The sequence below is a fragment of the Vulpes lagopus genome, chromosome X, assembly GCF_018345385.1.
Source record: "Vulpes lagopus strain Blue_001 chromosome X, ASM1834538v1, whole genome shotgun sequence".
NCBI lineage: Eukaryota > Metazoa > Chordata > Mammalia > Carnivora > Canidae > Vulpes > Vulpes lagopus.
Genome location: NC_054848.1, coordinates 83,772,280 through 83,786,923, shown reverse-complemented (window position 1 = coordinate 83,786,923; position 14,644 = coordinate 83,772,280). Strand labels below are relative to the sequence as shown.

Here is a 14,644-nt window from a genome sequence, read left to right as displayed (position 1 = left end):
GGTGACCTGTGAAAGACCTTAACGTTTTTTTCATGGTTTGCCCCTTCTCTTCCAGAATGGGAATGTACTCTGTAGCCGAGTCAGATGTCCAAGCCTTCATTGCCTGTCCCCCGTGCATATTCCTCATCTGTGCTGCCCACGCTGCCCAGGTAAACTGGATTTCCTCTTTCTTTCCCAGCTGTGGTTCTCCTTCCTCCCACTTCCACCCAACCCACTCCATCTGCCTAATTCCCCAGAACAGAAACTTCCAGACAGAAATTACAATAGGACACTTTTAGGCAGCCTGCGCTGGCCCCTAAATACTGTTTATAGCCCAAGTGGGGCATATTCTAGGCTCTAATAAGTTATTCGTCACCCAGTAACAGATTTTCATTGGGCTTTTAATCACTTGAAGGTGGATGTCAGCTGGGGGAAGGGAATTGTGGCCCAGAGAGTCTGTGCCATAAAGAGCCTCTTCTTGCCATAGGCAGCTGGCACCAGGGGAGTTGTAGCATGGTGGCACGTGTCTTAAGCAATTAGTACTGGGATTGCATAAATCAAAGGAGCTGAACCAGTAAGGTTTATGATAGTATAAAGCTGCTTGCCCGCTGAATAGTCACCTTCTCCAGACTTCACAGTTATTATGTACACATTGTTAAGAGCAAATCCCAGGGGAAGGCGGGCAGAGACTTTTTCACAAGGCTGTTAGGACATCTACTTTGATGGTTTGCGGCTAGAGTGTGTGTCTGAGGCAGGGGCTCCCTCAATGACACTTTGTTCACGTCTGACTGGGGCCTGGCTCCCACACCAGAGGCATGCAAGCGTGGAATGATTAAGAGAATGTCTGAGGGCTGGACCATGGCCCTAGGAAAAGCTAAGTGACAGCCTCAGGATCTGGGTAGTAGAAGCCTTATACTCCTGTAAGTTGATCTTGTTTCCCTCTAGGATGAAGATTCTTGAGCTGAAGTCTGTGGGTGGATTTTATGGGGTCATTGAACCCTTTAAAATTGTTTTGTTTTTGGTGTAACTATGTATACATGTAAATTCCTTTAGAGAAGTTCCATAGCTTTATCGGTATTTGTTAAGGGGGTGTAGATGGCCCTAAAAACATGAAGAACCACTAGTCTGGGGCATTGGTGGTACTTTTTTAAGTAGTAAGGAACCTCCAGAACTTAGAGAAACGAAAAGTGTCCAGGTAGCAATGATAGGAATGGGGCCAGGAATAAAATTCAGTGAAAATTTGGCTAACATTTCAGTTACAGAAATGGGGGTGTTTACTTTTTTATTTTTTAAGTATTTTATTTATTCATGAGAGACACAGAGAGAGAGGCAAAGATATAGGCAGAAGGAGAAGCAGGCTTCCTGTGGGGAGCCGGTTGCAGGACTTGATCCCAGGACCCCAGAATCATGAGCTGAGCCAAAGGCAGATGGTCAACCACTTGAGCCACCTTGGCATCCCAGGGAATGGAGGTGTTTAATGGAGAAGAAGACCCCAAACCATTTTGGTCACTACCTTTGTGAACTATACTCTCCTGCATCAATAAATACACTCTGCTGAACACAGGGGGTTCTTTTTCCCAGCTGGCAAAAGATCATGCCATGTCACATTTATCATTCTGAATATTGGTGATGATAGTATATGCTTTAAGATGTAAGAGACTGATTTGGCATAAGATCTACCTGAAAGTTGGCTTTTGGAATAAATCCCCAAATAAGGCTTACTATTTTTATATGTGTTTCTTTGTTTCTTCTAATTAAACTGGATTATGGGGATGCCCGGGTGGCTCAGCGGTTGAGCGTCTGCCTTTGGCTCAGGGCATGATCCCAGGCTGGGGATCGAGTCCCACATTGGGCCTCCTGTGAGGAGCCTGCTTCTCCCTCTGCCTTTGTCTCTGCCTCTCTCCTGAATAAATAAATAAAATCTTAAAAAAAATAAACGGGATTATGAAGGAAGGATTTGGTAGATGGGAGTGAAATTTCTGATTAAAAAGGCCAATCTGGAGATTTTTTTCTACCTTTTTCCCCCCATAAGTCGCCAAAAGTGCTCTAATGCCATAGAAATTTATCTAAACTATGAAGATATTGTTCTTTCCTGGGAAGGAAGTGACCCAGATGCGAATCACAGGGTAGAAGAGTGTACAGTGCATTATGGCTATCACCTACCCCAACTACAGAATAGGAAGCAAATTTTAAGAAAAAGGAAAAGTATAAGCCAGCAGGTTTTCTGAGTGAAGAAGAAAGCGTTAAAGGAATTGAGGTCATAAATAGCAGAAAAAAGAGAGTTGCCTTTAAGAATTAAATAAAGCCAATTTTGTGAACTATAGAAAGGAGGTGTTCATTTTCTTTTCCTTCTTGTCCTTGCAGGTCATGTCCTTGTGAATTCACTTTCCTTCTTGTTAACTCTCTAACCTTTACCAGTTCTTTCTTTGAGCAGTGGTACCAAGGTTCCTTAATCCTTAATATGCAAAAATGTCTTTATTTTGCCCTCATCCTTGAGTGATAATTTGGCTGGGTATAAAATTATAGGTGCATGCTTGTTTTCCCTTAGCATTTTGAAGATACTAACAAATGGTCTGTTGACTTCCTCCATTTGTGGATAAGAAGTCTGCTGTTTGATTGTAGTTCTTTTGTAGGTAACTCATTTTCTCCTTCTTCTAGCTTTTATGGTTTCCTCTTTTTCTTTGGTGTACACGATAAGGTGTACAGATATGTCATTTATTTTTATGCCTGTTCAGTACATAATTTTTTCAGCCAAAGGACACAAATTTCTTTTCAATTTTTACTCACTGGTTTTCTGAAAATTACACCTTGCCTTTTTTTTCTCATTTTCAAAGTTGCCTTTGGCATATATTTTTGCAGCTCATTTAACTTATCCTCTGTGTGTGTCTCTCTCTCTTTTTAAAAAATGTATTTATTTTAGAAAGAGAGAGACCATTGCAGGGAGGGGCAGAGGAAGAGGGAAACTTAAGCAGACTCTGAGCTGAGCATGGGGCTCAATCTTATGACCCTGAGATCATGACCTGAGCTGAAACCAAGCATTGGAAACCTAACTATACCACCAAGATGTCCCTATCCTCTGTGTCTCTTAATGTGTCCTTTATTTTTTTTTCATCCTGGTACACTCCCCATAATGAAATAATTCTTCAGTTCTGTCCTCCAATTCATGAATTATTTCTAGAGCCTTTTCATGCCTACTTTTTAGGCAGTCTGGTTCTGTTTGTTCTTTTATTTTCAATAACTGTATTCCCCCCCCCCCCACGTTTTTGGATTACATTTTAAAATATCTACATATTGCTATTTAGTAGACCCATGTTAGTATTTCTTGGGATCTTATTTTCTTTATTTCTTAAAGGTATTTAACTATCTAATTAGAGTCCATCTTAGATTGTTTCAATGTGTTTTTTCAGGTGTAAATTCTCACTCTAACTGGGTTTCTTGACTTTCCTGGGTTTCTTTTCTTACTTCTGAGTTTCTCCTTGCTTTCTAAAATCTTTGTTCAAAAGCTCATTGTCTGAGTGTAGAGGGATGGTTTCCCTTGCATATGTGCTTCCTTTCTGGTGGGAAGGTTATTCTAGGCCATGTAGTTCACTTAGCTCTGAATCAGGTCATATATTAGTGTCTTAGCTTGGGCTCCTTCATACCTGGATGGTTTATTTCCACCTCTATTTTCTTTTCTTTTCTTTTTTTAATATTTTATCTATTTATTAATGAGAGAAACGGTGAGGCAGAGACATAGTCAGAGGGAGAAGCAGACTCCCTTTGGGGAGCCCGATCAGGACTCGATCCCAGGACCCCAGGATCATGACCTGAGCTGAAGGCAGCCGCTCAACCACTGAGCCACCCAGGTGCCCCCTATCTCTATTTTCTTATACAGTGCTAGTCCCTGATGATGATCTTAGACTGGGACCTCAGCTGCAGCTGCATACCTTGGGCAAGTAGTCCATTTGAAGGAGCTACTCAGGTGGGAAGAGCTATGTCAGCCCCTGGTTACATGTGAGGAGTGTGTCCCTCATCCCCATCTTTACATGAGAAGCCACTTGGAGGCCATAGTTCTTGCCTGGTCTTCTGGCCCAACTGTCTGTATCCAGTCCCAGGTGCCAGTGGACCATATGATTTTGGCCCTCCGTTCTTTGCTCTGCTCTTCCTTCTGTGTTTTATTCCACAAGGAATCGTCTTTTGTTTCTGAGCATGATTTTGCAGTTTTATTCATTCATTTTTTTATTTACTCACCCTTTTAATTACTTATTTTTTTATAAAAGTGTAAGTTTTACATTTTATCCTTCACTCTTTGGTGAGAAAAGAGCAGGGCATTCTCTCCTGTGTTCAGCCTGCCATATTGACCTGGAATGCAAACTGGCTATTCTTTCTGTTGAAGATCAAACAAGAGTAAACAGGTTTAAACCTTAAACCATAGCAGAGAAGAGTGGAGTTTGGTAAGAGGATGAACTGTGGGACACAGTAGCTGTTAAATCCTAGTATAAATGTCTAAAGAGAATTTTAGTCTCTGTACAGGCATATTTCTGTAAGGAAAAAGATGCCCACCCATCTGAGATAGAGTTGTCACAATTCTGCTTTGAGACAGGGCAATGGCTGTGATGACTCCTCTGTACTCCTTCCACCCCAGTGGTTATTAGGCATGAGGAAACTCATGCCTTCAGGGCCACAGGAATGTTTGGTCAAAGGAAGGGGCTCCAATTTTCTGTCTTAACCCAAAGGGGAAGGCACCGTGATGAAAATGTCCTCATTTAACAATAGGAGCTTTATAGCCAGAATGATGAGCGAGTCCTGTATTAAAAAGAGAAGACAAGCAAGGAAGCCATATACCCAAGGTTTGGGCTCTACACACTGTCCGATAGCAGCGTGGGCTTCAGGGAGCATTTATATGGACAGAGATGGATTCCGTAGGAGGATCCTGCTGGACATGTCTAGAGCTCATCTTCCACAAAGGAGACAGAGGAACCAGCACCCCCCATTTGTTTCTATGTTTCTCCTGGTTCTTGCTCTCTAAACTCTGTACCCTAGACATTTCCAAGGTTCCCACTTGCATTCGAGGTTGTCTCCTGCAGCTCCTGCTGAACCATGGGAATCAAAGATTGCAGACTGCTTTTCCAGAATTCCCAGAGAGAAATCCACACTGATCCCCATTAAGAGAAAATGAAAATTTTTTCATCAGTACTTCCTCAAGTGTCCATGGCAGAGGTCAGGTCTTGGTTACATACAACAGGGTGCTCTACTGAGCCCAAGGAGGCTGGTACTGCATGGAGGTTGGAACATTCTTAATGGAAAAGTCAAGACTGCACAGAAGTCAGAAGGGTCACTAAATCTATCCCAGTCTATAAGCAGGACTCTCTATAGACCCTGATAATGGGAGATTTATAGGAATGAAATTCTATATCTTCTCTTTTGGAGAAGTGGAGTGGTAAAGGGGGAAGGAGAAGAGAAAGATTATGACTTCTTTCATTTTGTTCTTTGTATACAATTTTATGAAAAGACTCATAGTGACCAGGAGCCTAAGTCCTGATATTACATAAGATTTTTTTTTAAGTAGGCTCCACTCCCAGCATGGACCCCAACGTGGGGTTCAAACTCACAACCCTGAGATCTAGACCTGAGCTGAAATCAAGAGTAAGAATCTCAGCTGACAGAGCCACCCAGAAACCCCTACTTAAGTTTTTTTTTAAAATGGCCATTCCTAATGAATTTGCCACTCAGAATTCATAAATTTGGGTTCCTTTGGGGGTATTTGGACATTCTTGGGTCATTATAGAGCTGTTTTAAAGTTGCGAAAATATCTGATTTGATCTCTTACCAGCAACCTAATCCACAGCATTCCCTTTTTGCTGGGTGTGAAAAATGTAGTTCTGTGAAATGGTTTTAAGGACAGTGATGGTGTGGTTTTGCCAAAAGAGGCAACCCTCACCACAGACTTTTAAATTCAAGGGAGATTAAAGAAATGACCTCTCCAGTGATGCTTTCTAATCTGTGTGTTTGTGTAAGGAGAATCTGGAAGCCCTGTGTCACTTGTCTCCTGACAGTAGTTGGGTTGTGAGCTAGCTGGCAAATATAGGCATTTCTGCTATAATATGATCTATTCATTTCTTAATTTTTAAAAAATATTTTATTTATTTATTCATGAGAGACACAGAAAGAGAGAGAGAGAGAGGCAGAGACACAGGCAGAGGGAGAAGCAGGCACAGGCTCCATGCAGGGAGCCTGACACGGGACTCGATCTTGGGTCTCCAGGATCACGCCTTGGGCTGAAGGCAGGCACTAAACCACTGAGCCACCCGGGCTGCCCGCATTTCTTCATTTTAAAGAAGCTTTTTATAAGTTTTAAATTTCAGTTAGTTAACATGTAGTGTAATATTAGTTTCAGGTGTACAATTTAGTGATTTAACACTTATGTGCAACATCCCATGCTTGTCACAAGCCATCCTTAATCCCCATCACCCATTTAACCAGTCTTCCCACCCACCTCTCGTCTGGTGACTTATCAGTTTGTTCTCTATAGTTAAGGGTCTATTTTCTGGTTTGCCTCTCTTCCCTCATCCCATGTTTGTTTGTTTTGTTTCTTAAATTCCACACGAGTGAAATCATATGGTATTTGTCTTTCTCTGACTTATTTTGCTTAGCATAATACTCTCTAGCTCTATCCACATTGTTGCAATGTACAATATTGCCCTGTGCAACATATAATATAATATATTACATATATATACATATGTGTGTGTGTGTGTATCCCCCAAATCTTCTTTATTCATCCATAAGTCAGTGGCCATTTAGGCTCTTTCCATAATTTGGCTATTGTTGATGAGGCTGCTATGAACATCAGGGTGCATGTATCTCTTTGAATTGCATTTTTATAGTATCCTTTTGGGTAAATACCTAGTAGTGCAATTGTTGGATGGTAAGGTAGTTCTATTTTTAACCTTTAAAAAATATTGTATTTATGTATTTGGGAAAGAGAGAAAGAGAGTGAGTGAGAGCACAAGAGCAGGGGGAGGGAGAAGCAGACTCCCTGCTGTGCAGGCAATCCGATGTGGGACTCGATCCCAGGATGCTATGATCATGACCTGAGCTGAAAAGCAGATGCTTGACCGACTGAACTACCCAGGCACCACTATTTTTAATTTTTTGAGGAACCTCCATACTGTTTTCCAGAGTGGCTGCAATATATGCGTTTCTGAAAATCCTCACATTCTGCAAAATCACACACTGAAACGTAACAAGGCTTAAGGAACAAACAAGATTGGAGAAATAACTGGAAATTTATACAACTTTGTAAAGAAGTAGGGAGCCTACTTCTCACTCTCCCTCTGCCTCTCTCCCCATTTGTGCTCTTTTTCACTCATTCACTTGCTCTACTCTCTCTCTCTCTCAAATAAATAATAAAATCTTTAAAAATGAACTATACTAATAAAAAGCCAGCATGATTTAAGAATGTATCTTAGATATCTAATAAATAAAATAAAATTACATTAAGTGCAGACTTCACCTTTTCAAATGGTGATACACCTCATCTTCTTTTTTAGCGGCACCTGGGTGTCAGTGGTTGAGCATCTGCCTTTGGCTCAGGTCGTGATCCCGGGATCCTGGGATCAAGTCCCGCATCAGGCTCCCTGCAGGGAGCCTGCTTCTCCTTCTGCCTTTGTTTCTGCCTCTCTGTGTGTGTCTCTCATGAGTAAATCAATAAAATCTTTTAAAAAAATAAAATAAGATGGCAACACTAGCTTGAGGGAAGAGGGAATCAGGAAGGGTTGAAGCTGCTGAGTTGTAAAGATAGGAGAGAAATGCCCAGAGATCAGAAAGAATCACATTATCAGCACTTATAGAACAGAGCGTATGGCCAAACTCAGCCAAGACAAAGAATGGGGGGTGGGGTGTGAATGGGAATTAGAGAGAGTACTGTATCTTTTCATGGTTTGCCAGTTTCAGTTGAGTTCATGTACGTGGCCTTCAGCTGCTATCCCTCAATAGAGTAATGTACTGGGATAAATAATAATGTGCTGGGAAAAATCATGTATGAACCAATGCAGTTTCTACTTTATACCAATAGTGTTCTCTTATTTACCACTTGAGTTTGGACAAGTTAGGATGACACAAATCTATACCATAGGGGAAATCGCCTCCATAAGATGAGGTAGATATACATCATTTAGCCTTCGACAATTTCCAGTGAGGCTTGCTGGTCGCTCGACCACTCTGATTCTGGTTTTTGGCCTTTAATCACTGGCCTAACTACACAGTATGTTCCCCTTCTTGTTCTATGACTGTGTCCATGTCTGTGACTTTTACTGTTACAACAATCAAGTAAACAGGCCTGTTTTGCTCTCTCCAGTGGTTAAAAAAAAAAAAACAAGGGGGGATTTCTTTAATTTCTGTTGTGGTAAGGTAGTAAGGTACGCATGACCTAACATGATTTCAGAGTATATGACTCAGTGGCCTTAGGAACAATCAAAATGTTGTGCAACTATCACCAGTGATGTAGTTCCTGAAAATTTTCACCACCCCAAAGGGAAACCCTGTGCCAATTAAACAGTATATTCCCTTCCTCCACCAGCCCTGAGTAACCACTAATCTGCTTTCTGCTTCTATGGATTTGTCCTTTTCTGGACATTTTATGTGAATAAAATCATGGAGTATGTATGTATCCTTTTGCCTTTGGCTTCTTTCACTCAGCATAATATTTTCAAGATTTATTCATGTCACATGTATCTGCATTTCATTCTTTTTAAGGGCTACATAATATTCCACTGTATGGACATGCCACATTAATTCAGTAGCTCATGGACATTTGGGTTGTTTCCACTTTTTGGCTATTGTGACTAGCGCTGCTTCTGTTAACATTTGTGTGCAGGTTTTTCTGTGGCATGTTTTAAATTATTTGGGGTATCTCCCTAGGAGTCGGATTTCTGTGTCATATGGTAATTATCTTTGTACCTTACCGAGGAATCTTGTCTGATTTTCAGCCACCTCATCTTCTTTTGGTTCATCTCTTTGAGTATCTGTGATGGCCATCTTCATGGCTGCTAAGTGCTGCTGTTGCCATCCTCTGTGTCTGATCTCCATTGCTCTCTCCTGTCTTCTTTTGTTCTTTTCTGAATTCTCTATTCACCTCCCCCTTGGATTTTATTGAAAAGAGTAAATTCCTTTTAAACAGTAAAATAACAGCCAACTATCATACTCTTCTTCCTTTAAGGCAACTACAATAATTATAGTATGCAAGATGATCGTTGGGGGCCATTTCCTTACCTGCAAAAGATTGATGTATTTTCAAAAAACCCTTTTCTGACTCCAGAGCTATCCAAAATCCTCAGGATTTTAAAATATTAGTCTTCAGATAGCAGGAGTTTTACTTTATTATTATTACTGTTGTTGTTAGTTTTCTTATACCAATTGTTGAGAGGTATCCACAGAGATATGCACTGCTAATCACCAGCCCCTCCATGTCTATGCTGTCTGCTCTCTTACATCTTAAACCCTTTCACTGTCTTCCATGCTTTATTTCTATTATCTTTCTCATGCACTCAGTCCTTGAACACTGTGCAGAGTACAAAGTGTTACAGCCTTCTTCAGAAAAGTGGCACCCAGCTTGCCTCCTGCCAAGTGAGGTTATCATTGTCTCTGGTAAACCCTGGGGATTTAGTGGTTTTTGAAAAAGAATGTGGGGATGCCTGGGTGGCTCAGTCAGTTAAGCACTCGGCTCTTGATTTTGGCTTAGGTCATGATCTCAAGGTCGTGAGCTCCAGTCCCATGTCAGACTCTGTGCTCGTTTCAGTCTGCTTCTCTTTCTCCCACTGCTCCTCCCTGCTCTCTCTCTCTCTCTCTCTCTCTCTCTCTCTCTCTCTCTCCTTCTCTAAGAAGTAAATAATTAGAAAAAGAATTTGATTTCCTGCCAGCATGTTAGAAGCCATATCATATAAGAACAAGACTTTTCGGATAACTATGCCTTTGCTTCATGGTAGAGTAGAACCCCTCTATTTCAGTGGACATTAAGCAAAGCTTGCCCCAGAGAAAGGTAAAGAAGGTGACACTTTGTTGAGGGATACTGAGAAGCTCCATTTGTCCCAAAGAAATCTTTCATTTGTTTTCTGTATTTAGGAAACCTCCACCATTACAGTCACTCTTCTGGGTTAAAGTTTGTCTCCAGGAGCACAATTTTATGGGATGATAATAGAATCTACTAAGGAAGCATTTATATAGGCAGGTAAACTTGAAAGTTTCTGGGCAAATAAACTTTCTGGATAAGACAAAGTTAAATAGGTAGCTTTTAATGCAGGACTTCTCAGAGCCTTTAATATATTAATATACATTATGAATCTATGAGACAGGTGTATGGGATGCAATCTTTTTCAAACTTATTCAGCTGAGGTTTTTTTGTAAGGCACTTTGAAAGATTAGTGTGCTTTAGTATGTATTTTAAGAACTCTTGGATTATGCCATTCAGTTTCCAGAAGTTATTTATATAATAGCAATAAGTTATTAGTATATAGAGTATCTTAGTTTGGAGAAGTTCATTAGGGTGTCAGGCCCTTTTAAAACAAGTCCCCAGACTAATGTGGCTCAAACTTTTGTGTGTTTAAGGACTACCTTGGGAGATTTGATAAAATGCACTCTCAGGCCTTACACTAAACATTCTGATTCAGGTGAGCTGCAGTGGGTATTCTGCACTTGAAACAAGCACCTCAGTTAATTCTGATGCAGTTGGACTGGGATGGCACTTAGGTCCCAGGGAAGATCTTGGTAAAGGAGATCAAGAGCGCTGCCTACCGAGAGCGGTGCTGGGCAGGGTCTTGGAGGAGAGGACCCTGTGCACACGCCAAGGGCAACAAAACAGCATAGTTTCTCTGATAATGGGGAGCATAGATACAGCATGACTGCATGACACTTTCCCAGGACCAGCCCTAAAGTGACATGTGCATAGTGTTCCGTCTGGCCAGGCAGCTTTCCCAGAGTTCCCACCTAAAGCCTTCCTCTTCTGCTACTTTCCACATTCAGAGCCTCTGGCCATCATGTCCAGAAAGAAGGACCCTCCGTGGGGGAGCTCCCTGCTCCTCCCCGCCCATTGTCCGTGACTTGTTGTTGGCAAGAAATGAATGGCATTTCTCGGAATTCGCCCAGGAATTTCTGCTGATAAACAAATGAAACTCTCAAAGGGAAAAGCAATCAACATAGTTTGAAATAAAATCAGTGTTTTCAGCTTAGTCTGTTTTCAACTGCATCTGAATTAAGAGTCACATCTAGGGTATTTTAAGGAAAGGCTTAGTAAAATGCCCTTTAGTGAGGGTTCTTCCTGGTTGTGGGGCTGCCTCTTAAAGCAGGACCTGCTTTCAGAGGAAGCAGAGCAGGTGATTATCGCCTCAATTTCCCATCACCTGTGCCTGTCCGGCCAGCAGGGCGACAGCCCCCATTCTCTTCCCTGTGTCCCTGCCAAGCTGCCTGACCCCTAAAATGCTATCATTATTACGGCTTCGTTGTCTTTATTTTTTAAATATTTTTTAAAAAGATACATGTATTTATTTGGGAGAGAGAGAGAAAGAGAAGGGGGAGAGGCAGAGGGAGAGGGAGAGAGAGAATCTTAAGCAGACTGCACACCCCATCGCAGGGCTCGATCTGTGACTCTGAGATCACGACCTGCACCGAAACCAAGATGCTTAATGGACAGAGCCACCCAGTTTTATCTTCTTAATTCAGGCATTGGTCTATCTTTGAAAGTGATGACTTATCTAGAGAGCAGGAGTTGATGGTAGAACATGGAGATGGATGGGGGGGATACCCCAGGGCCACTAGCCTGGGTACCCAGAGGAGTTTTGGGGGATGGGGGCTTAAGGGGGAGGCTGGAGAGTCAGGCTCTATGTTTTCCATGCTCTTGTGGGGCACCAAACCTCTCGGTAATATCAAGGATAAATTCTTTATTTGTGGCAGAGGACACAATAGTTTCTAGGATGAGTTGCCAACTCTCAAGTTTTTTACTTTGGGGTTGTTAATTTAAAACCAATATGTTCTAGAAGGAACCAAATATCCTTGCTATCTGTTGCCTAGAGCTAAAAGGTTTCACTCCAGGTTTTGGATGCAAAATCACTATGACCCAAAGGTTTACCAGATTATTTGCAGCCACTAAGATAAATAACAGTCTTTATTAGAATGATTTTCATCTGATTTTTGCGTTTGGAGTTTTACACTGTCAGCTATTCCCTAAAAGTGATTTTAGAAACTGGCAGACATAGGGTGTCAGTTGTTGCAATCTGTTCCAAAATCTACCTCCTCACAGGACTCTTTTTTTGGCCATCAAAATAGGCTATTGTATAAATGTCTTGATGTGTTGTCGCTTATCTTTGCCACATACATGCTAAGACCCAGAGAGTGGGAGGTGGTTCAGCAGTGCGTGTGTGGCTCCTGAAATAGTTTTTTTTCCTAGGGCTATGCTCCCTGAATAGGAGAGAAGCTATGAAGGATATGTACTGTATCTTTAAAGAAAGGAATAAATCAAAGTTGTGGGCAGGACGGGGAAGAAGAAGGTTGGTTGGATTTTTTTTTTTTTTTAATTGGAGAGAATGGGTAAGACCTCAAACTTGGGAGTAGAGGTTACTTTTAAAACATCAAGATAAGGTACGTGTCCTTGCAAGCTCGATTTTTCTTTCCTTTAGCAAATTCCTGCAGTTTTGATTTGTTTTTTCCCACATTTGCAAAATCATGCCCTCAAAGAATCTAGGGCCAAATCAGAGTCCACAGTCACCATCATATCCTCTGTATGGCGTATTCTATTATGACTGATCGGACAGAAATGGGGGTTGAGAAGGAGGGGCAAGGAAATTTGGCTTGCTTTTTTTCTTGCTTTTTCTTTGTTTCCCTTTTATCTCTTCCCTGCCTCTCTTCTTCCCTTCTTTCCATTCTTCTTTTTAAATGTCTTTTAGTTTTTTATTTTTATTTTTGTTAAAGATTTTATTTATTTATTCATGAGATACACACACACACACACACAGAGAGAGAGAGAGAGAGAGAGAGAGAGAGAGAGAGAGGCAGAGACACAGGCAGAGGGAGAAGCAGGCTCCATGCAAGGAGCCTAACGTGGGACTTGATCCTGGTTCTCCAGGATCAGGCCCTGGGCTGAAGGCGGCGCTAAACCGCTGAGCCACTTGGGCTGCCGTCCTAAATGTCTTTTTATTTAATTTTTTTTTTCTGTAGCCTGGGTGGCTCAGTCAGCTAAGCGACCGACTCCTGATTTCCACTCAGGTCATGATCTCAGGGTCCTGAGATCAAGCCCCATGTTGGGGTCTACGCTTGGATCAGAGTCCTCTTGGGATTCTCTCTCCCTCTCCCTCAGATCCTGAGATCATGACCTGAGCTGAAATCCAGAGTTGGATGCTTAACTGAATGAGCCACCCAGGTGTCCCTATCATTTTAACCACTTTTAAGTATACAGTTTTGTAGCATAATGTACATTTGTATTGTTATGCAACCATCACCACTATCGATCTCAGGGATGTTTTTCGTCTTCCCGTACTGAAACCCTATTCCCATGAAACAAATCTGCATTTTCCCCTCCCTCAGCCCCTGGCGACCATCTCTTTCCTTTATGTCTCTATGAAGTGGACTGCTGTAGGTACCTCCTGTAAGTGGAATCAAACAGTATATTTCCTCCTGGGACTGCTGCCTTTCACTTAGGGCAATATCATCAAGATGCAGCCTAATTGTGGTGTGTCTGTTTCTTTCCCACTGGGGAAGTGAGCAGAGAAGAAATTTCAGAAGGGGATGGTGGTACAGAGGAACAGCTGAAGTTGGAGACAACCAAGGGCTCCTAGAAGAATCTAGCAAATGTCAATTTTCAGAGCACACTTTTCATAGGCTGAGGAAGACTCCAAAAACCACTCTGTCTTGAGCAGTGACAGCCATGACTGGTGGTAACTGGTGCTAATGACTGTGTGAAGTCCTGGCTTTTGAAAGACATTTTCATTATTAACGTTTCCTGGGGAACTTCAGACCGTGTCATCTATTAGCAGCTGATGACCAGCAGGTCTTGTCATTTTTTGGAGAAATACATAGAGGTAGAATGGTGTCCTTGTTTCTCTTTATCTGGAGAAGTTACATTTCCAAAAGGGCCTCCTCTGAGATTTCTTTCTGAGGGGAAGGACATCTGGGCCATTCAGTATGGTTCGAGGAGAAAGATTATTAAAGGATCAGAGTAGCAAACCTAAGAGGCAATGTTGGAAGAAAAAGATAATTAATGAGCCCCGTGAAAGGAAGATTGAAGAGATTTCAACAATTTTCTGAAAAATAAATGGACCCTCGAGGATGCTGATCAGCTTTCTCCTTCCACCACCAAAGATGGGGAAAGGGAAGAAATGGACTTTAGCACAGTTGACATGGAACAATGGACTTGGGCAGGGCTTAAGGAAGCTGATGCCCCACGGTTTAAAATCTGTGTATAACTTTTCGACTCCCCCAAAAACTTAATGACAAATACCCCACTGTCGACTAGAAGCCTTACTGATAACATGAATAGTCAATGGATACATATTTGTGTGTTACATGTATTATATACTGGATCTTACAATAAAGGAAACTAGAGAAAAAATGTTATTATGAAAATCCTTGTAAGAGGAACTCCTGGTAGGCTCAGTCAGTTAAGCATCCAACTCTTGGTCTCAGCTCAGGCCTTGATCTC

The 14,644-nt window shown here is 41.7% G+C and overlaps 1 protein-coding gene across 1 annotated transcript in view; it reads left to right on the top strand.

Annotated features, from left to right (window-relative positions):
• CHRDL1 (chordin like 1) overlaps positions 1-14,644 on the top strand; it is a 124,686-nt gene that overhangs the window by 35,268 nt on the left and 74,774 nt on the right. Inside the window, 1 exon segment of the mRNA XM_041741286.1 lies at positions 56-149. Coding sequence (XP_041597220.1) covers positions 56-149 — 94 coding nt within the window.